At 41.1% G+C, this 24,292-nt stretch overlaps 1 protein-coding gene across 6 annotated transcripts in view; it reads left to right on the top strand.

Moving 5' to 3' along the window:
• The window catches only part of IDE (insulin degrading enzyme), a 168,325-nt gene extending 164,482 nt beyond the window's left edge, over nucleotides 1-3,843 (top strand). For 5 of the 6 annotated variants that reach the window (XM_082267650.1, XM_082267652.1, XM_082267653.1 and 2 more), the window contains exons 24-25: nucleotides 410-477; nucleotides 3,369-3,842. In XM_082267650.1, coding sequence (XP_082123776.1) covers nucleotides 410-477; nucleotides 3,369-3,464 — 164 coding nt within the window. In that variant the 3' untranslated portion in view covers nucleotides 3,465-3,842. Of the gene's footprint in view, nucleotides 1-409; nucleotides 478-3,368 lie in introns of all 6 variants that reach the window. The other variant, XM_082267651.1, reaches the window with a different exon arrangement.
• Nucleotides 3,844-24,292: the final 20,449 nt, after the last annotated feature.

Raw genomic sequence — 24,292 nt, forward strand, 5'->3', positions numbered from 1 at the left:
AAAGCCCCTCACTTATTAATTTATGTCTGAAGATACAGTTTTGTGAGTAGATACATGTTTAATTCTATTCATTAGGCTGGTATGCCTTTATTGCTGTTTTTTGTCTAGAATGGGTTTGATTTTAAATATGTAAGCTGCTAATGCTTTACTCAATTATTGGTGATGCATGTTCCAGGTGTTTTTTTTTTTTTTTTTTTATGTACAGTGGTTTTTAGCCTCCTCCTCTCAGAATTCCCTTTTCTGCCTGTCTTGACTATTACAAAAGCAAATGATTTGGGAAGTGTGGGGAATCTCTTGGGTAAATGTTTTGAGTGCGAAGAGTCCAGGGGTCAGTTTATGGCGGGTTATTTTATTTCACAGTATTTTTAGAACTTCAAATGCTAACTTATTTTAATTTTATTATGCCCAGGTCCAGTTGTTGGGGAGTTTCCAAGTCAAAATGATGTCAACCTTGCACCTGCACCACCCCTTCCTCAGGTAATCAACATGTCTACTCTAAAACCCAGATTTACTTTTTTTTTTTTTTGTAATTGCCCCAGCAGAAAACTCCTATGCTCCTCTTAAGGCCGACGTTCTCTGTGTGAGAGCAGCAGTCTCTGGACAGTAGTCTGTCATGCACTGTGCCTTGTTGGCCCTAAAACATTGCAATCCGCAGGGAGTGCAAGCTTTGCTGACCGTAGTACTGTTGTGAAGTTAAGGCAGAATGCAATGTCATACCACAGTACCCCTCCTCTAGAATAGCAGCAGACTTTTAGCTGCAGCCTTCAGACAGGATAGGAGTTTTCTGCCTGGGCTGGGTGAGCCTTGTAAAGGAAGTAAAAAAGGTAAGATATTCAACACTTACTGTTTTCATGTACCCAATTGGCTGAAGGTCGGGCTTAATTGCTGTACACCATCTGATTCTTCTGAAAATGTAGCATTCCAAGAATATTTTAATTCCTTTAAAGTGGCAAAGGCAGTGAGGCGTGTTAAAGTAGTTCTCAAGCCTAAGCATAACATGTTACATGTTCACCCATTTTTAGGGTGGAACATGTAACCTGTTCCCACTATTCCAGCTGCTGCCTCCAGTGACAGCAAATGGGGGGATCTCCTTTCCCTGCTTGCTGTCACTATTAAAAAAAATAAAAAAAAACTTGGCTGCGCTCCGCCCGATCGTGTCATTCACTCACGGAATTCTGTGAATGGGAAACTACAAGTCCCAACAGGCTTTGCGGCTGTCTGTTTGTAGTTCTCAATGAACTACCGTGGCGCTGTTGAGCACTTGCTGTTGGTTGTTCATTGTCTCTTCCTGTCAGTGTGTATCTGCCTGCCCCTACGAGGTACAAGCAGACAAATACACTGACAAGTCTGCAGAAGTCCTGCATGGCACCCCTGATCTGCTGATCATGAGTACAATGCTTACAGGCTCCAAGAAAAAAAAATACACATTTTTTTTAACCTGCAAAAAATTGTGCATTTATTATTTTATTTTTGTTTTAAAGGTGAATTTATCCTTTAATGCATGCATTCCCTGTGTTCAGGTAAAGAATGATTAGGCAACAGTACCACCATCTCACCCTCCTCCTTATACTTACCGAGTACTCACATGATCCAGTGTTGCGCTTGTTTGTAGCATCTCTCATAGGCTTTGCTGAGGCAGCAGGAGCCATTGGTTCCCCTGCTGCTGTCAAATCCTGTAATGAGGCAGGGTTGAACTTCACTGTCTGTGTCAATAGACACCTGCAGCATGGCTCGGGAGCAAGCCCGCAGGTGGTAACCCAAGCGGCTTTCTATGGGGTGGAAAGAAGAGGACCACCATGAAGTGGAGGAGCCAGGCGTTTCCGCGGGGGACCCAAGAAGAGGAGGTTCAGGTCCTCTCTCCACAAACTGTTGCACAGAGCAGGTAAGTATGACGTGTTTTTTTTTTTTTTTTTTACTAAAAAAAACAAAACAAAAAAAGACTTTGCAATCACTTCTTTAACCACTTCCTTACCGCCCGCCGCAGTTTTACATCGGTACTTTGACATTAAATACTAGTGTCATGGCAGCAGATAGCTTACTCAGCCAGTGGTCCTCTTTCACATAACAGTGGTCCCAGTGGCGGATTCCCCGCGGGATCACTTTTATGGGCGGCAGGAGAGGTGACCCCTCCCATCGCTTCCCAGTCGTTTTCCCTGCTTACCGGAGCTGTCGGTAGCGGGGAAAATTATCCGGTCCTCTGAGATGCTATGCAGGAAGTCGAATGAGGGCAAAATGGCCTCCACTCGGCTCTATGGCCTTGAAGGACCCAGCGGCCCTAAAGGCCCCATTTTTTTTCTCTTTTGCTTTTAAGTGTAGATGTGAGATCCAAGGTCTTTTTGATCCCAGATCTCACATTAAATAGGACATGTCCTACTTATTTCTATTACAAGGGATATTTACATTCCTTGTAATAGGAATGAAAGTGATCAAAAATATAAATTTTAAAGAAACAGTGTAAATAAAAATAAAAGGTAAAATAAAGAAATAATAAAAAAAAATTAAAAAAAAAAGTAAAGCACCCCATCCCTCTGAGCTCAAGCGCAGGAGCGAATGCATATGCAAGTTGCGTCCACATATGTAAACTGTGTTCAAGCCACACATGTGGGGTATCGCCGCAATCGTTGGAGTGAGAGTAAAGTTCTAAACCACCTCTGTAACTCTAAACTGGTAACATTTAGAAATTTTTAAAGCGCTGCGTATGGAGATTTTAAGTACCAATGTTTGTCGCCATTCCATGAGCGTGTTGTGTTGGGTATGTATTTACTCGGCGTAACATTATCTTTCACATTATAGAAAAAAATGAGCTAAGTTTACTGTGGTGTTCTTTAATTTAAAAAAGTGTATTTTTTCCCAAAAAATTGCGTTTGTAAGACCGCTGCGCAAATACAGTGTGACATAAAGTATTGCAACGATCTCCATTTTATTCTCTAGGGTCTCTTCTAAAAAAATATATATGTTTGGGGGTTCTAAGTAATTTTCTAGCAAGAAATACTGATTTTAACTTGTAAACAAGAAGTGTCCAAAATAGGCCTGGTCCTTAAGTGGTTAAGTTCACACTCTTGCTGTTCTTATGTGTTAGTGTAACTCATTAATTTTATCGTCCGGACAGTAGGATGCATTGCCCCCTCCCACCTATTTTCAGAGTATATTTCTGCCAATATTGAACACCCACTGCATTCTCGTAATATTTCCAATGAAATGACTGGCAAGAGACCTTTAAAGCAATCCTTAATACAATGCTCAATAAATATTAAACGGTGTTTATCTGCTTATGTGAATGCTAATTATTCATCGACCGGATCAGAAGTGTTTTATATGGTGTGCATGACTCTCTCATAACTAATATGTAATTCTATGTTTGCATTCAGCCCGAAGTTATCAGCAACATGCCAGAATTCAAGAGGAGTCTACCTCTGTTCCCTCTCGTTAAGCCTCACGTCAACTTCATGGCTGCAAAATTATGATCCTTGTAAGATCAGCAAAATTCAGGAACCTACTGACACATCTGTTTCCCAGTGGGCTTGGAAATGAGTGAAAATTGTGATGAATATATTAGGATTTTGCTAACAAACCTACAATAGAAACAAATCCAATTCTAGTCAAAACCTCTTAACTTTATTTTTCATTGTGGCATGTAAAACAGGCGGAATTTGAATTGCATCTGTCCTATAAAGAAACGTAGTGATTTTTTTAAAATGTGTGCATATGTAAGCTATTTACTTCAGTGGCTAGGGGAAGGAGTCTTCTCATTAAGGCATGCCAGAAGTAACTCTTTATCTGGTGTCCCTGTGATGAAGGTACAGTGTAGATATAGACTTATTTTTTTTCTTATGCAGATGTAGCTATTTCATTGTATCATAATTTAAAGGTTAAGTCCCGCCTTCTCTGCCTTAGTGGCCAGTCTAGTGTAGACTTGACATCCTAAATTACTGGAGGAGGGTTTAGATGGGAACTTTGGCAAAAATGTAGCCCCTGGAGTCACCAAGAGCCAAAGGGTTATTGATCTTGCCAACAGCCATCAAAATCTGAGTTGGCAGTTTTGGGTGGATTTAACCTTTAATGTCCATTCACACTACCGCGACTTGTCAGCCTGACAAGTCGCGGTCCATGAAGTGCTACAGGACCCGTTCTAATAGGAGCGACACAATTCGCTCCGACTTAGAAAAAGGGTCCTGTACTACTTCGGGCGACCTCGGAGCGACTTGCATAGACATTCATTATATGAGGTCTGTGCAAGTCGCGCCGAAGTCGCGGTGCACGGGACTTCACAGGTCGCCCCCGAAGTCATGCCGCTGCAGTGTGAATGCGGTCTTAGATTGCAGAGTTTACTTTTTGTACCTCAGCACTGCTGTTTTTGATTACACAATAAGTTCCCCATAGGGTTGAAAACGAGAATGGCCACCTGCAGACATTTTGTATTGCTTTACATTATCCTGTGGAAGCCTGCACTGTCTGTGGGTGGATGGTTTAGCGTAAAGACATAAATGACAATTATATTACGGAAGTCATGTAGACGTAAGGTGCTTCTGACTCATCCAAACATAGGCTGAGTTGAACAAGATATATCAAAGCTGGGATATTAAAACTGCCATTTTTTTTTTTCACTTGTTGTAGCTGTTGTATGGCCTGTTGAATCCATTTTTGAGAACTGGCACATCCCCTGTGCCATTTGCAAAACAGGGTATTGGCACAGAAGATCAGCTAGTAAGGTGTCGGGTACCATTGTTACTACCACTATACTTCAACTTTGTTCCTTATAATCTGATTGGTTGCAGGGTTAGCTTTGCTAAAGCTTTCAGACATCATCAGCCTATGACCCTTCTGCTTGTTCAGAAGCCACAAATCACTGTAAGCATGCTGAGACTTTGGTACTTGGATCCCACGTTCACATTGGGATGATTTGACATGCAGTTTGACGTGTCAAATTGCGTCAAATCGGAGCCTACTGCCGGCAATAACACAGTCTGAATCGGTGTGACGCCGCCTTTGCGGCACCACACCAATTCCCATAAGTAGTTTCTGCACTACTGTTGGCTAGTTTCGGGGATTTATATAGACAAGTTCAAGAACCTGCACAGATGTCTGTCAAATTGCCCCCGAAGTCTGACTGAAAATGCTGGTTTGAAATCATGCAAGTTTCGCTAAACTCGCACAATTTCAAAGCCGCTCTCAGTGTGAAACTACACTAACAGCTGGTGTGCTGCAACCTGGCCTAGCTGGGTCTTTGTATAAACTGTAAGAGGAAAGTGTGAAAACTGTTGGTTCCATACATTCTCATCACCCATTACAATTCCTCATTGCGTAGGATAAAATACAGAAATTGGTAAAAGTACCCACCAGGTGTCAATATTTTTCATGCATTAGTAATGATTTAAAAGAGTTCACCCTGAAGGAAATCTTTTTATCAGTCACTCATTCTATGTCACTCATTGCTGTCCTAATCTCCTGGAGTCCACTGGAGTATCCAGTTGTGCTACAACCCTCTGCGAAGTCTTACACTTAAACTGCAATAAGCAGTATCCCTTCGCTCTCAAAACAAGACTTGTAAAGCGATAATGATCCATAGGTTTAAGTTCGGAGTCGGGGTCGGTTATAGCGATGAGTTATATAAGGACAAATTATTAATTTGACCATGCTGCACAAGCTTTTAATCATTATAAAGGTGAAATTGCAGTTTTATAATTCTACCAATGACATGCTGAAACGATATATACAGAGCCGACTTTTATTTATTATCCTTTTTCCATATTTTTTTTTTTAAAATAAATCTGGCATACTTTGCATCTGTTGTCTCAGGGTTTTTCTGGTTTGTTGCCCATTTAGACTTTATAAATAAAGCTGTTTTATTTAAATTAGAAAAATCTGTTTTTTTTATGTCTTTACCTAGAATTCATTGCATTTTCATACTGGTGGTGGTATTACCAACAGAAACTCATCTGATTTGGATTATAACAGCATGGTTTATATAGGGCAATGGATAAGTTGCTATGACAAAGGGAAATCCCTGTTTGCCTGGCATCCTTCTCCTCTCAGAGCTCCCTAACAAACATGATCCATGTCCCTTTGTTGTGTAATGGTTCTGGTTTACCCAAACTGATGCTAAGCCCCCTGTATTACATATTTCACGCTCAATGAGACAATTTAAGGGACAACAGACTGAAAGGGATCATCACTGGGGATCATTACCCACATGCTTTTCTGGAAACCTTCACTGTCTACAGCATCTACTGTTGCAATTGTGACTTTTAAGAAATGTCTGACATGCTTACTGCCGCACCCAGGCAGGAATGTAAAAGTTTTAAAAACACAGTAGCCCTCGGAGGCAAAGATTTCTTTCATTTCGGATTACAGCAATCAAAAAGTTGAATTTAAAGATTTTAGAAAATCTTTTTGAAAGAAAACCCCTTTGGTGCAAGAAACGGTTTACAAAAAAAAATCACAAAACCGACAATAGGCAACAGTTAAAGAGAAACCCCAGTCAAAAATGACATTTTTCCTAATATTATATTCTGGCTAGCTGATTGTGGAGCTTGGAAAGTCTTATCTAAACTAGACAAACAGCTTCTTCCTGTTCTTCACTGACAACGCTATCTCTCTTTATCTGAATTTGCTAAGCTGTCTTTCATTTTTTAAAAAGGTTGTCTGTCTTTCTTAGACAGGTGTTCCAAAATTTCGTCGGACCCATGAAAATTCCGGACCCTCGTCACTTCCAGTGACGCTACGTCATAACCCAGCTGGTGCGAGCCCCGGTGCGCATGCGCACAAGGCATTTTCAAGGTCCGATGAAATTCTAAGACTTACGAACTGCTGACTGAGAGGAGGAGGGGCTGAGGTGCACACACCGCCGCGGAAAAATTTTACAACACGGCCGCGTCGTGGAGCAAGGAACATGTTGCAGAGCTGACTTAGAGGAGGCGGGAAGGAAGTGAATACTCATACTAAATGGTAATGATAAAAAATAAATAAATAATAAGAAATACTGAACATTTTTTATCATTTCTATTTAGTATGAGTATTCACTTCATTCCCACCTCCTCTAAGTCAGCTCTGCAACATGTTCCTTGCTCGATGACGCAGCGATGTTGTAAAAATTTCCCGCAGCGGTGTGTGCATCCCACCTCAGCCCCTCCTCCTCTGTCAGCTGTTCGTAAGTCTTAGAATTTCATTGGATCTTGAAAATGCCTTCTGCGCATGCACACCGGGGCTTGCACCAGCTGGTGGTGACGGAGCGTCAGCGGAAGTGACGAGGGTCTGGAATTTTCACGGGTCCAATTAAATTTTAGAACACAGGCATGCCTAGGCCTGCCCAGCCCTTCCCCCATCCCTCCTATCCTGCACAGAACCTGATCTACTGTCTTCATAGCCTTGTTTAGACTAGGAGCTTCTCTAGGGGGGGGGGGGGGGGGGGGTCACGTGACCAGCGCAATATATGAAAGAAATAAGGTACAAAGGAACATTTTTGAAAGTTTAGAAGGATACATATCGATTTCTATTGTTCATTACATGTGAGTAATGAGTTTTAGGCTCAGTTTCCACTAGTGTGACTTGTCATGCGACTTTGGACACACAAAATGGCATGACAAGTCACAACCTATTGATTTCAATGGCACCCGTTCCAATCGATGCCACTTTGAAAATCAGTGACTTTGAAAAAGTGAATGCACTACTTTGGTGCGACTTTGATCCAGAGAGTGTAAAGTTGGATCAAAGCTGCACTCAGTCACACTCTAAATCGCACAACTTAAGAGTTGCACTAGTAGAAATGTAGCCACTAAACTAGAGTGCGACCTTGAGTGCAGCTTTGATCCAACGTTACACTTTATGGATCAGTCTCATCAAAAATTGCATCAAAGTAGTGCAGGTAACTTTTTCGAAGTTGCATTAATGGGAACGAGTTCCATTGAAATCAATGGGCTGTGACTTCTCATGCAACTTTGTGTCCAAAGTCGCATGACAAGTCACACAAGTGGAAACAGAGCTTTAGTCTACGTTTCCACTTTTACGATTTAGAATGTGACTTTAATCCAACTTTACACTCTCTGGATCAAAGTCGTATCAAAAGTTGCATCAAAGTAGTGTGGGCATCAATGAGCTGTGACTTTGTGTCCAAAGTCGAATGACAAGTCACACTAGTGGAAACGTAGACTTAGTGTGGTTGCCTGTACTACCATCATTGTAGACTGTGAGCTGAGACCCCAGAGCACCTCCAGCTACACTGCCAGCTGTAAGTCGCTTCACAGGACCACAAGTGTGTGCGTGCGTGCGCCCATTCCCCATGGGGGAAGCTGATCTGCAGGTCCGACGGACATGATTGCTGCCGGGCACCCGGGATCGCTCCCCATGGAGACAGAACAGCTGTCTGCTGTTGTAAACACAGCAGCCCGCTCTCCTGTCAGCAATGAACACAGGGCTCCTGTGTTCCTCCTATTTAGGAACACATGTCCCTGTGTTCATTCCATAAGCCCATCCCCCCACAGTTAGAAAGTACCCTCTAGGGCAGGGATATGCAAGTTCTGCATGTTGCAGAACTACAAGTCTCATGAGGCATAGCAAGACTCTGACAGCCACAAGCATGACACCCAAAGGTAGAAGCATAATGGGACTTGTAGTTTTGCAACAGCTGGAGGGCCACAGTTTGCATATCCCTGCTCTAGGGAAACCTTTAACCCTTTGATCGTCCCTGGTGGTAACCCCTTCCCTGTCAGTATCCTTATTACAGTAACATTGCATATTTTTAGCACTTATTACTGTAGTAATGTCACTGGTCCCCCCAAAAGTGTCAGGTGCCTGATCTGTCCACCACAATGCCCCAGTCCTGCTAAAAATCGTTGATCACCGCCATTACTAGTAAAAAAAATAAAATAATTTGTAGCAGAATACAAATTGGCCCTAAAATTATGAAAACAATAAGATTGTATTTATTTTTTTATTGGAAATCTTATATAGCAGAAAGTGAAATTTTTATTTATTTTTTTTTCAGAATTGTCACTCTTTTTTTGTTTATAGCATAAAAAATAAAAATCACACAGGTAATCAAATACTACCAAAAGAAAGCTCTATTTGTGGGAAAAAAAGAACATCAATTTTATTTAGGTACAGCGTCGCACGCCCGCACAATTGTCAGTTAAAATAACGCAGTGCCAAATTGCAAAAAATGGCCTGGTCATTAAGAGGGAGAACCTTCCAGTCCAGAAGTGGTTAAATGCCCTTTTATAACTCCTTTGTGGTTTTGATGGTAGGCAAGAGCCTGTGAGCTGCAAATGCAGCAAATCTGTTTTTGGTCCCTAAATAGATAAGATGTTAATTCTAACAAATAAATAAAGGTCTGAGTGTGCGAAACTGTTTTATTATGCTCAAGCAGACATTCCCTCAATGCCTATTATTCTAGATAGAACAATATCTTTAGTTACAGATGACAAAATTCCATAATCAAACTAGTAATATATTATTGCACTGAGTGAAATTACATTTTGTTAGAGACTAGATGTGATGCATATATTGCATAATACAATTCTGGCTAAAGGCGGGCTAAGACATGCTCTGCCTCTTGCCTGGGCTATTTTAATGGGTTTTATGACATCTCTGCTCTCCATCTAACTTTCTGCACTTCATGTCTTAAGCTGAGTTGCATTCCAGTGTGGAGTTTTATGAAGCATGTCACTGTGCTCTAGTAGTGGGGATTTACGAAGTGGGTCCCTGTCAAATCTGACCATTTTGGCACCGTGCGCAATATGACTTCATTACCGTCCCCCAGGCCTTTTAAGCTAAACTGGACTAACCTTCCTTCCCCCATACATCCTCGGCAATACCATGACTTAAAGGCTATAAACATGAGGCTAGAGATCCTCTGCTTATGGCCCTGTTCAGCCTACCGGGACTCAGAATGCAGGTGCAGTGAGCACTGAATTCACCAGTGAGAATGTAATGGCCGGGCCACAGCAGTGCAACAGAAGTAAAGGAATGGGCTCTTGGATTAGTTCAGTTTAGCTTATGGCAGGAGTTTGGGTGTTAGCAGTAGTTTAGGTAAACCTAAACTTGTCTTTTAAATGTTTGGAAGCTTAAAGGCCCAATGCAAAAAAAAAAAAGACCCAGTTTCAGATTTCACCAACAGGTGGTGCCACATGTGACACTGTATTTGCAGCTCTGTCCAGAGAAAACGGGAGTAGTGATTAGCAGATTCAGCAAAATGGAGGCATTCTGAATAGATCAGATCAGTAAACAAGCAAATTATTTAGGTACAGTACTGTAATTCTCCTGAATCCCTCTCAGTACATGAAGACATCCCCTCTCCTCTGTTGGGCCAACATGGCAGATGTCTGGTTTGCCTGGGAATTCACACACACACACACACACACCTTACTGGTTAATATACTTTTAATCTCTCTTTAATCAGTACATTTATTAGATCTAATTTATTGTACTTGATATGGCAAATCTGCCCCAAATCAGTTTAGATTAAGCATTGTTGGATTCCATCACATGAAAGATTCTTCCCTCCAAGGAAGTCCAGTGGTTGGGGTTTCATTCTGACTCTTCTCCCCTGCAACAAAACTAAAAATTAGGGGGTGGGAAGTGTGACAGCGTCATTTGACTGTGCAGATAGCAGGAACAGGAAATGGTGAGCAAATGTCTTATCGTTGATAAAGGATAGGGAAAAAATATTAATGGTAAAAAATGTTCTTGTAAGCCTTTTTCCTTTCCAGCTGCCTAGAAAGACCAAGCTATTTCAAGCTGGAAAAATTATCACTCTGCTCGATGAGGACCTGTTCCATCAAACCCATGTCATGCCTCCATTTTCTGTTTCCATGACATTCTCGTCCTGACATCCCAGCTATTGGTTTCAATTGGAGAAGCTGTTTTATTACCACACACCTCATCTAACCTCCCAATGTGATCTAATGCCTATTTATTACTGTGCACATAACATTTTTGTAGCAATAAGTTTATGGCTATGCAATTCACCTGGGATATTAAAGTGGTATTTAAACCCAAAAACAGTGTGGTGCCTGCATTCGTTTTCCTTTTTAAGGCCTTTTTGTTTTATTTTCACCTGGTGATCCAGCCAATCACACTTACTGTCTTCGTGTGGAGGAGCAACAGGGACACCTGTGGACAGCAGCATTGTCAATCTGCAGAGAGGGGAGGGTTAGATTGACTAGCAGATTTAGATGGACTTGAATAATAGCCTGCACACACAATCTGAAATTTGGATGAAAAATAACGCTTTCAAAGCAATTGTACGATAATCGGATCTTTAGTACAGCGCTTTCGAGAGCCGATCACAACAGTTCATCCGATCGGACAAGCACGAAAATGTTTCTCGTATGATACCAGATCCTACGTTTTTCGCTTAATCAGTACAGTTGTCATCTAAAAATACAATACAAATACACTACAACACATTACATCACTTACCAATTTTTATCTTGTCGTACGAGAATTTTTGTAACTTTAGTAACCTCTTCATTTTCGATATGCGACTAGCATGACAAAAAAAAAAGCTGTCGTCCGTTTTTCGCATCATGTGTACGGACCATAACAAACTAAAGCTGTGCTCAAGATAACACTATCTATGCAGACACAGTAACCGTTTTACTTTGGGGTCAAATTTTTAATTTAAATGCTGAGCATTGTAAGCTGTGGTAAATGGTAGTAAATGGTTTGTCCCAATCCTCTGCTACTTTCTGGACAGCTTGATCTGCTAAAGGAAGATGAAAAATAACATAAAATAAAAGAACTAAAAAAGAAAATGAATGCCTCAGCATTGAAGAATTGTAAGCTGCAATATAATTATGTTTTGTTTTTGGTTTAATACCACTCTAAGTTTTTAGACTTGTTTGTTCCAATGTCTGATATGAGGATATGTCTGTTGCCTGTAGCAACCAATCAGATTTTTATTTTTAAACCTTCCCAAAAAAAAGACAATTCAAACTGAATGTTTCTCTATGCACTGTAGGCTTCAATCATCAAAATGACAAACCGCAGCAATGTCTCATGAGTCAAATTACTCAATCAGAAATCAGCTCTCACTTTTCCATTTTGTTGCAGAAAGCCGGTCCCTGGATGTAATGGGGCAGAAAGCCGGTCCCTGGATGTAATGGGGTACTGCATATCGCCCCCTTTGAGTTGTCATGTCAGATCAGCTGGTTGTCTTTTTTTTTTTTCTCTTTTAAGACTTTTCCTAATTCAGTATTTAATACTGGGGATTACACAGTTATCTCAAAGGGTACTTTACTAAATATTGGTGCTGCCTGTTTTTTTTTGTTTAAAATACATGATGGATGGGTATGACGTATGTTACATTTTACATCAAGTTGATAAGAATCTGAGCTCTATGCAAATCAATCGTTCACTAAATGGCTGTTTAAACTTTCTTCGAGAACAGTTGAAGGGGTAACAGGGTTTTTTTAAATATAGTATTTATTTTATTGTTCCACTTTATCAGCTTTTGCTCAATAACCCATAAGCCTATATGACAACAGCTTTTTTTAATCAAAGAGCAGTTATGCATTTTTTTTTTTTTTTACAGAAAACTTGAGCCTCGTACACACGCAACGATTATCGGCCGACCGATCGTCCGACTTTTGTCCAGAGTTGTGTTTTGCTGGTTGGAATGTGCCTAGACTGCACACGAATTTTCTCGGCCAACAAAAATCTACTTCAGAAGTGATGTCATGTGCTGGTTTACTTTCCATGTGTTTTTTCTTCTCTGAGCATGCCCAGTCTTGCTCATCAGATTTTTGTCTGCCGAAATCTGTACTGACTGACGGAAAATCGGCCGTTGTATTGACCGCCAACAAAAATTTTATAGCCTGCACACCAGATTTTATTTGGCCGAAAAGTCGGAGTCGGTTGTCGAAAGCATCAGACTAACAAGCTGAAAATCGGCCGATCGGACGTTGGCCGAAGATTCCTGGCCAATAATCGATGCCTGTGTACGAGGCAATAGATTTGGATAGTCAAGACATTAATGTTGCTCTACTCAAAATGTCTTCAGCTGTTAGAGGAGTTGAAGCAGAACTTTGGCTGTTGTGAGCAGGAAGGTTTTTCTATTGCAGAAGAGACCTAGTATGGGGGAAATTAAGGGTAACTCCTCTTTTGTGCAAAATAAAAAAAAAAAAAAAAATGCAAATTAAACACATTCTAATTTAGCCCATATAATTACAAAAAGGCCAGGTTTACACTGGGCCAGAAGTGACGTTATGATGTCGCTCCAGTTCTCCTAGCTCATAGAGATGAGTGAAGGACATCTTTCCTTCGCTCATCTCTGTTGAGCAAAGGACATCTTTCCTTCGCTCATCTCTGTGACCAGATGCCACCATCGTCGGATCGGTTCCCAGAACTACCGATCAGCCAGGTAAGCCCAGGAGCTACCAGAAGTGCAGTTATCATATAAACAGGTATGCCCACTGAAAGATTTCCCATCACCTTCTCTTGCAGTGACATAATTATTTTGACTTCTATAACTAACTATTCTAGTGACTTTTCTTTTTTTTTTTGGGAGATGTGAATGGGCCCTTTCTCATAAATCGACCTGGATTGTCATTAGGTTTGGATTAGTATTCTGTTAGATCTTAAAGTCAAATTTAACTTGTATTTTTAAAGTGGAAGTATAGCAGTATATTTTTTTTTTTTGCTATACATGTAAATAAAATGAGCATACAGTAATCTAAATAATCCTATTTAGTATTACTTTGTGTTTCCAAAAACAATCAATAGCATTGCTCTTGCAGTAGGAGGCACTATTTAGCTCTTCAGGAGCCAGCAAGTCCCAACTCCTCTGCGTTCAAACGCTACAGCCTCTAATATAGTCTTCAGCATTCAACACTTGTGTCCCCTCCTGCACTCAACGGTTCCTTCCACCCTCCCCACCTCTCTGCTGAGTACTGCAGTGATATAAGGTCTGGCGGAAGGAACCACAGCACACGCGGAGGGCTGCACATACATTCTACCTGGAAGTGTTAAATGCTAAAACTGTCTTTAAATGGTACAATCTCCAGACAGTCGAGTTTGAACTTTCAGCCCACTGGAGAGGTAGGTGTTTCAGTGTCAATTGCAGAAGAAATGCTATCAATTTTTTTTTTTTTTATCTTATCTTGTAAAGGCACGCTAAAAATGTTTGCTTCTATGTAAACATTTTAATTGTATATCTACAGTATATGGAGGCAAACTACACAGCTCAAAAAATTAAAGGAACACTTTAAAAACACATCAGTTCTCAATGGGGAAAATTATCATGCTGGATATCTATACTGATATGGACTGGGTAATGTTTCAGGAATGAAAGGATGCCACATCGTTTGATGGAAATGAAAGTGATCATCCTACAGTGAGCTGAATTCATTGACACCCCGAAAAATCAAAGTGGAAAAAAAAATGATGCAGGAGGCTCGTCCATTTTGCTAAAATTTCATTGCAGCAACTCAAAAATGGCCCCTATGTGCTTGTATGCATGCCTGAAAATGTCGCAGCATTCTCCTAATGAGACGACAGATGGTGTCCTGGGGTATTTCCTCCCAGATCTGGACTAGAGCATCACTGAGCTCCTGAACAGACTGCGGTGCAATGTAGCAGCGTAGGATTGACCGAAACATAATGTCCCAGCGGTGTTCCATTGAATTTAGGTCAGGCGAGCGTAGGGGCAATTCAATGGTATAAATTCCTTCATCCTCCAGGAACTGGCTGCATACTCTCGCCACATGGGGCTGGGCATTCTCATGCACCAGGGTAGGGTCTGGCAAAGGGTCCAAGAATTTCATCCTGAAACCTAATGACAGAATGCCATTGTCTAGCCTATAGAGGTCTGTGCGTCCCTCCATGGATATGATTGCCCTGACCATCACTAACTCACCACCAAACCAGTCATGCTAACCAATGTTACAGGCAGCATATCGATTTCCGCGGCTTGTCCAGACCCTTTCACGTCTGTCACATGTTCAATGGCTAATGCAAATTGAGCTCCACAGGGCCAGGCAGTGAGCACAGGGCCCACTAGAGGACATTGGGCCCTCAGGCCATCCTTATGAAGTCTGTTTCAGATTGCTTGATCCAAGACATTCACACCTGTGGCTTGCTGGAGGTCATTTTGTAGGGCTCTGCCAGTGCTTATCCTGGTCCTGCTGATGGGTTAAGGACCTTCTACGGCCCTGTCCAGTTCTAGAGTAACTGCCTGTCTCCTGGAATCTCCTCCATTCTCTAGACTGTGCTGGGAGATGCAGCAAACCTTCTGGCAATGGCACGTATTGATGTGGACTGCCTTTGCAACCTCTATATGGTCAAGGTATCACCTCATGCTACCAGTAGTGCCACTGACCCTAACCAAATGCAAAACTATTGAAAAACGGTCAGAAAAGATGAGTAGGGGAAAAAAATGTTAGTGGCCTCCACCAGTAAAACCATTCCTGTTTTGGAGGTAGGCTCGTTGTTGCCCATCTAGTGCCCCTGTTAATTTCATTAACACAGATGCAGCTGAAAATGATTAACAACCCCCTCTGCTACCTAACTGACCAGATCAATATCCCAGGAGTTTACTTGACTTGATGCTATACTTTGATTAAGAAGTGTTCCTTTCATTTTATTGAGCAGTGTATTTTGCAGCACTACACAAGTTTATCATTCGGCCAGTTCATTGGAACTGGCTGATAACCACTAGATTGGTGTTGATAATATAAACAGTTATTAGAGTTATTGTAGTGGCCAATCCACTAATATCTATAGATAATACAATAACAAAAAAGATGGACGAGCAAGCATAACCAGTGCAGTAGTAACTATAGACTCTTTATAATAAATGGTTCCAGAGATCTGTTCTTAGGCTGGCCATGTTATACAATTTTCTTGTAATTTTACTAAAACCATAAAATATGAGGTCAAACCTAAAGTACTTTCAATTTGTATGCAGTCAGACAGGCCCTTGCACATCATATTTGAAGGTAAATCTAAAGTAAATTGTAAATAAATAGAAAAATTATATAATGTATGGCCAGCTTTAGGAAACCGTCTCAGTAGTAGAGACGTCCTTAACATTTTTCACCAGAAAGGGATGGTTACAACCTTTAAAGAAATGCAGGCAAACATAGGACTGCAACTCCCGGTTGGTTCAAATGAAGTGCAGAAGATGGCTTATAGCAGCAGAAGTACAGTAGGCATGCTATCCTGTTGCTGATCTCAATAAAAGATGGCCATAGACAGAGCAATGTTTCTTTATTTTCCAGCCAATCATACTCAAAATATTGACCTATTCCTTTCCTTTTGAGTTTCTGGTATCTCTGGAGTTCTCTGGTCAGAATTTTTGCAGTGGGAGTTATAAAATATGCTGCTCTTCAGTTTCTTTAATACAAACTGGGAACAGCCAAAGGTGGTGGGAATCAGAAACTTGGGCAAACTTGAGTCCCAGAGACACTTTAATCAGTGGCATTACCAACCGTTATCAGGACTGATTTGGCCTTCATCCTGCCCATGGGAAATGCTCAATTATTCATGGTAACACACAGTACTATTTTGACAATGTGAAGATTATTTAACACATTCAGAAATGGATTTCTACTCTGTTCTGAATGCACATAATGAAAAGGTATTTTAAGAGAAGTTTAGTTCTATCTATGGTGGGTTTCTCGATTACAGCTGGATTAGTTAAGGGCGAGCAGGCCACAAGAAAGATGAAGCCTTACTTTGGATACGTGTTCTATATCAATTTTGTTACATGAAATCATAACAATCTAGACTGAAAAAATTGAATGCATGAACAATATTGCCTTATTTCCAATCTATGGTTAGTGTATGCTGAGAAATGTAATGTACACGTGTTGTGTTCGATGTCTACTTATGCAGTTTGAACAACTTGTGTTTTATATGCAATTTTCTTGTTTCTATTATTGGAACTGAGGGAGGCCAGGCAAATCTATGAATTCCAGAGGTGAACACAACTGCAGACTTTTAAGCAATACCAGACTACCTATCTGACTGAATGTCAAGTGGTGATGTCAGGTGGAAGTATGGGAGCTGCCATCCTTATCTGTGACTCATTGGCCTGGATTTTTGTGCATATCGCTTGTTCTGACACTTTTTCTGCATGCTGGTTCCAGGTGACTATGAAGTGTGGATAAGAAAGACATTCACCAAGCAATAGAAATGGTGGCTCCCTTATTTTGGTCCTGACAGGTTCCTTTAAAGTAAGTCTGTCTCTTTGTTAAAGGAGAACTCCATTTGGGATAGAAACCTCCAATTTTCTCTTACTTTGTATTTGTTTGTGTATTTTATGGGTATAGGCTGCATCAATACCTGCACTAAAGCTTACAAATCACCAGAAGCTGAAATAAAGTTCCTCAGTGAGGCTGGGTTCAGACTGAAGCAAATTGAATGAGGGTTTTCCTGGATCCTATTCGCATGACTGGCTCTCGATGAAGCCTTTCACACATCTACGAGGTCAGGTGTCCGTGGTCCAAATTGCATAAGGGTCCTGTTCATCTTCTTGTCCGTTTAAGGTGCGAATTCAGCAGAAAATTCACACCTAAAATGCTGAACAGATATGCACCGGACCCCCTGTTGTGAGCCGTGGCCACAGCTAGTGTGAAACCAGCCTTAAGAATAAGGGCTCTTTCACACAGACGGATCTGAACGGTCCCCTCATGCGCCCCTTTGGGGCATCGGATGTCAGCGGAGACATGTCCGCTGACGTCCGATCCCTCAAATCTGGATGGATGCCTAAAGGTCCGTTTGCATCCGATTCCCCCATAGACATGTATGGGGAACTGACAGCTGTGTCTCCGCACACAGCACGGAGAACAGCTGTCATCCTCCTGCTCAGCGGGGGATCGGCGGATTAATCCCCCGCTGAGATAAACGGAGTCCGTCCGATGGACGGACAGTGTGAAAGGGGCCTAAGTGTTTTTTTTTTGTACACAACATCAGCTATAACTTCTTATAGCAAATAACTGAATCTTTTTGTTCACATATTTTCATTTACCGTTCCAAAGTATTTTGTGTCTTCTGACCTGCCTTGAGCTGTAGGCTGTAGACATGATGGCTTCGTAAAGATGATTCACAATATAAAGTAGGAGCCTAGGTCTGGTGGTTGAACCTTCATGTTCCTGCAGTAAACCAGGGGAAAAGCACAAATGGTCACAGCTGTGCACCCATCTGTCCCTTTACAAGGTAGGATCCACTTGTAGACAGTTGGTCTCAGATGAGGCAATGCCTGTGCAAATAATCCAAATGAAGTAGGTTTTGTTTTTGATCAATGGCAGTCAAAAGGGTGGGGGACCCCTGACCTGTTTTCTGCCTTAGTGTCTACTGGTGCCTATGCACTTCATCAGATGTGATGTATGAGTGGTAAAGCTGCAGATGGTGCTGAGAAATCAGCCATGGATTGTATCCATCTTCAAACATTCATCCCTTCCTCTCTATCTTTTTCTGCACAGAGCCTGTGTGTTTCCTGCAGTGCAGTTTTTAGAGGGAGGGTAGAACAGCTGAGTTTTCCAACATACTGAAAGTCTTGTTGCCTACAGGACTCGTATTCCCAACATTTTTGATGGAAAGTCCAGGTGCCATTTTGAATGGCTAGAAAATCCTTCCATTTGTTATAAACTGTTGTAATAACTTAAGTTGTGTAATGGTGCACCTATTCTTCTAAAGCAAGGCAGGCAAACCTCTAAAATTATATTTAGGACAGAAAATAAATAAATATAAGGATTCTTACATAAACTCAAACATGTAATTTGTTTGACGTGAATTTCATTTTTGCTTAAGCTAATTTAAAATCTTCAATTGCAGTATATTAGGATTTTTGTACTCACTGTAAACTCTTTTTCTTGGGGTTTATTGAAGGACAATTCTGAAACCTTCCAGTTATACTGCCACCTACACAAGACGAGGCCACTACCCAGGGATGGCTTACATTTTTTTTTTTGCCAATGTCCAATCCTCCTGTAGGTAGCAATATAACACACAGGTTTTAGAATTCCTGTGCAATATTAATATCACTTTCATTCTTGGGAGATTGATGCAGGCCTTGTGTTGCTCTATCTTAGTTACTTTCTAAGTAAGTAAGTTGGCCTTTCACTATACCTCTGCACACAATACCCTTTCCAGCAAACTATGCAAAGAAAAACAGGGATATTTAGTTCACATATATTGCAATACATGTTTAGGCTGATCAACAATTGCATTAAAGTAATTCCTCTTCTGGCCAGTCCTACACTGCCTTGCCACTGCAAATGCTACGGTGGACACCATGCCAACTTGGGGCAGAGCAACTAGGTTCAGATATGGTCACTAATCTGCGTTACAACAGAGAAAAGCTATACCTGTGCACATATCCCAAAAGCTTGTACATGTATTTAAACTAGCAGGTGTTAAAAGAGTGTGACCACATATTAACACTACAAATTCTGGATGGACCCTCTCTACACTGTGTGCAGAGGGTCCAGCCAGAATTTGTAGTATTAATATGTGGTCACACCCCTTTAGCACCTGATAGTTTAAATACAAGTACATGCTATTGGGATAGGAGCACAGGTATATATTTTCTCTTTCACTATACCTGCCTGCTCAATCTCAGCATTGTAGTGATAAAAACTACAGCCACAACATCTATAAATAGGTCTTTGAAAGTATGTCACTACAGATGAAATTACTTTCAGGGAATGCCTGCAATTTGAATGCAAGCTTTGTGCAGGCTTCTGATTAAACCACTGAGTCTGTCACATGAGCATGATATATCTGGTAATTCTGTACACAGCGTTAATATACTAGGGGGTTACACATACAGGTGCATCTAAAAAAATTGGCGTATCATTTCAGTAGTTCATTTCAAAAAGTAAAACTCATATTTTATAGATTCATTACACACAGAGTGATATATATTCAAGTATTTCTTGCTTTTAATTTTGATGATTATGGCTTACAGCTAGTGAAAACCCAAAATTCAGTATCTCTGAAAATCAGAATATTGTGAAAAAGTTCAATATTGTAGACTAATGGTGTCACACTAATCAGCTAATTAACTTAAAACACCTGTAAGCTCCCGTTCACATAAGCCCGATTTGACATGTCAAATTTCAGCCTATTGCCGGTGATGGAAGAGTCCCAAACGGTGCGATGCCGACTTTGCGGCGCTGCACTGATTTACAAAAGTAGTTCCTGCATTAAGCTGCACAGATATCTTTAAAGTTGCCCCTGAAGTTGGACTAAAATACTGCTTTAAAATTGTGCGAGTTCAGATGAACTTGCACGATTTCAAAGCCACGTTCAGTGGGAACGAGGGCTTAAGGTTTCCTGAGATTTTAAATAAATGGTCTCAGTTTGGTTCAGTAGATAACACAATCATGGGGAAGAATGCTGACTTGACCTCCGCAAGGAGGGTAAGTCATAAAAGGTCATTGCTAAAGAAGCTGGCTGTTGACGAGAGTGCTGTATCTAAGCATATTAATGGAAAGTTGAGTTGAAGGGAAAAGTGCGGTAGAAAAAGATGCACAAGCAACAGGGATAACTGCAGCCTTAAGATTGTGAAGCAAAGGATATTCAAGATTTTGGGGTGGGATTCACAAGGAGTAGACTACGGCTAGTGTCAGTGCTTCAAGAGCCGCCACACACAGATCTATCCAGGACATTGGCTTCGCATTTTTTGTGTCAAGCCACTCCTGAACCAGAGGCAATGTCAGAAGCGTCTTACCTGTGGTAAGGAGAAAAAGATCTGGACTGTTGCTCAGTGGTCCAAAAGTAAATTTTCATTTGGAAATCAAGGTCTCAGAGTCTGGAGGAAGAGTGGAGAGGCACAGAATCCAAGTTGCATGAGGTCCAGTGTGACGTTTCCACAGTCAGGGATGATTTGGGGAGCCATGTCATCTGCTGGTGTTGGTCCACTGTGTTTTATCAAGTCCAAAGTCAGCGCAGCCCTCTACCAGGAAATTCTAGAGCACTTCATGCTTCCCTCTACTGACCAACTTTATGGAGATGCTGATTTAATTTTCCAGCAGGACTTGGCACCTGCCCACACTGCCAAACGTGCCAATATCTGGTTTAATGATCATGGTGTCACTGTGCTTGATTGACCAGCAAATTTGCCTGACCTAAACCCCAAAGAGCAGGGGTTCTCAAATGCTGTCCTCAGGACCCACTTACAGGCCAGATTTTAAGTATCTACCTTGGGGAGATGCAGACTAGAATACTGCAATCACTGAGCAGTAAATTATATCACCTGTGATGTATTTCAGTTATCTTGAAAACCTGGCTTGTTAGTGGGTCCGGAGGACAGGAGTTGAGAACTACTGCCATAAAGAATCTGTGGGGTATTGTGAAGAGGAAGATGAGAGACACCAGACCCAACAATGCAGGTGCGCTGAAGGCCGCTATCAAAGCATCTTGGTCTTCCATAACACCTCAGTAGTGTCACAGGCTGATTGCCTCCATGCCCCGCCGCATTGCAAAATTCATGCAAAGGGAGCCTCGACCAATTATTGAATGCAAACTATACTGTACATGGACATACTTTTCCGAAAGCCAACATTTCTATATTGAAAAATCCTTACTTTTTTGGTCTTCCTTAACCATCAAAATTAAAAGAAAGAAATGCTTGAAATATATCACTCTGTGTGAAAGGAATCCATACAATATGAGTTTCGTTTTTTTTATTAGAATTGCTGAAAAAAAAATTAACTTTAACTTTTTGATGATATTCTAATTTTGTGAGATGCACCTGTATATGGTAACAAAGATTTTTTTGGTTTTTTTTTGAAAAGCATTAGAATAGCATTCTACAATGAAAAGGCAAGCAACAATGCCCATCTAAAATGTGTCAACCCCTCCCCTCTATGGCCCAAAAACCGCTGTATATATTGAGATATATTTGTTTAAGAATGATACATTTGTTTAAGAATCTGAATAGGACATCAAATAGCTAATGGAAGGGGGTACATAATGAAATATGCAATACACAGGTGTTAATAACAGTACTTTGAGCGACAGGAAAGGGTCCCTCCACACAGGAGTAAAAATGGAGTTTTCCTTTAACGGTTTATTTTTTTACACAGTGCCTGGTGGGAGTAAAGCTCATTGTTCAGGATTAGGCTTAAAACACTTTCACTTGATACAAAAGCGAGGTTCTTCTGAATAATAGCACATTCTAGTTCCATGGGGGTGAGGGTAATCTTTTACCTTGAACTAGAATACAGTTTGTAACAAATGTATATGAAGGATGCTGGGTGTTCATAGGGACACAAGGTTTTTAAGGCTCATCCTGAGTGGATATGGTTGAAGTCACATTAGATCCTGGGGGTACTGCTGTAAAATTGTGATAGGTTCACTTTAATGTCAAAACTGTGTTTCTATGTTTTCTTCTTTTCTTTGTAATGATGTGTGGGACTATTGAAATGTACATCGTGTGAGTATTGAGTGATAGCTGTTTACAATAAAGTGACAATACAATAGACAAGCTAAAGTCTATTTTTCCTTTTGTTGAAATAAAACAAAAAAAAAAAACCCTCTGAAAATACTATGCTAATGAATCCAAAACTACTAAATTCACATATGTTTACCTGCCAAGGGATTTGTAATTCTGTGCATGCACTTGTGTGACTGATTCACCTCTCCCTGACCGCACACCCAGGAAGGAAACACAAATTTCTCTGTTAAGCCCCGTACACACGTACCGATGGTCGGCTTACAAATGTTCCTCTTTTCTCCCCGGGATGTCGGTGTCTGCTGAAAAGTGCAAAGACAGCACAAGGACAGCACAAGAATTTTGTCCGCCGACTGCAGAAGTGATGTCATGTAATGGTTAACTTTCCCTGTGTTTTCTATTTTCTGAGCATGCCCAGTCTTGCAAATCTGCGGTCTGTCGGCCGAATTGTGTACTGACAGGCGAACAATCGTCCGTTCTGGTGTCGGCATACAAATATTTTCATGTTTGCACGAAAGACTTTTGTCCGCGGATTGTGCGCAGACATCTGTCGGAGGCACCATACTAACACGCGTACAATCGGCAGATCCTTCGTCCACCGACGTTTGTATGCCGACGATCGGTACGTGTGTACGGGCCTTTAGGGTAGTGCCACATTACCCATGCTGTCACTAATGTGTACTTACCAGCAAGAGTACTATCAAAGTGTGCACTCACCCAATTGTTGGCCAGTGAGGAACCATAGACTGCTTGCTAGTTTGGCCAGTAAGGAATCAATGCCATAGAAGAGTATCCTCCCTGCTCTCTTAGCAGTCCTGTTGCTGATGAGTTACCACTAGTGACAGGGTCATCAGTATTAAAATTAGGGAATCTCTTCCCTATCTGAAGCCTGCTGATTGGATAATGGAGTAGGAACACGTTAAGAAGTCTGCTCTGCTTACCGTTTCTTTAGTCTTTTTTTTTTTTTCTTTAGGCTTTTGAAGAGAGTAGGGTCCTGGTGCTCAAACTCCCCACCCTTTGATACTTTAGCCCCTGCAGTCTGTAGTAGGAAAGGGAGCATTTATTTGAAAAGGGGTAATCTTTACTAGCCTCATTGCAATATGTACCTGGTCTCCAACACATGTAACATGTCCAGAATTTCTGACCATCATTTCCTCGAATTTACAGTCAGGTCCATAAATATTGGGACATCGACACAATTCTAATCTTTTTGGCTCTATAATGGATTTGAAATGAAACAAACAAGATGTGCTTTAACTGCAGACTTTCAGCTTTAATTTGAGGGTATTTACATCCAAATCAGGTGAAAGGTGTAGGAATTACAACAGTTTGTATATGTGCCTCCCACTTTATAAGGGACCAAACGTAATGGGACAATTGGCTGCTCAGCCTTTCCATGGCAGGTGTGTGTTATTCCCTCATTATCCCATTTACAAGGAGCAGATAAAAGGTCCAGAGTTCATTTCAAGTGTGCTATTTGCATTTGGAATCTGTTGCTGTCAACTCTCAATATGAGATCCAAAGAGCTGTCAATATCAGTGAAGCAAGCCATCATTAGGCTAAAAAAACAAAACAAACACATCAGAAAGATAGCAAAAACATTAGGTGTTGCCAAATCAACTGTTTGGGACATCCTTAAAAAGAAAGAATGCACTGGTGAGCTCAGCAACACCAAAAAAAAACAGAAGACCATGGAAAACATCTGTGGTGGATGACCGAAGAATTCTTTCCCTGGTGAAGAAAACACCCTTCACAACAGTTGGCCAGATCAAGAACACTCTCCAGGAGGTGTGTCAAAGTCAACAATCAAGAGAAGACTTCACCAGAGTGAATACAGAGGGTTCACCACAAGATGTAAACCATTGGTGAGCCTCAAAAACAGGAAGGCCAGATTAG

The sequence above is a fragment of the Pelophylax lessonae genome, assembly GCF_965119305.1.
Source record: "Pelophylax lessonae genome assembly, chromosome: 9".
Lineage (NCBI taxonomy): Eukaryota > Metazoa > Chordata > Amphibia > Anura > Ranidae > Pelophylax > Pelophylax lessonae.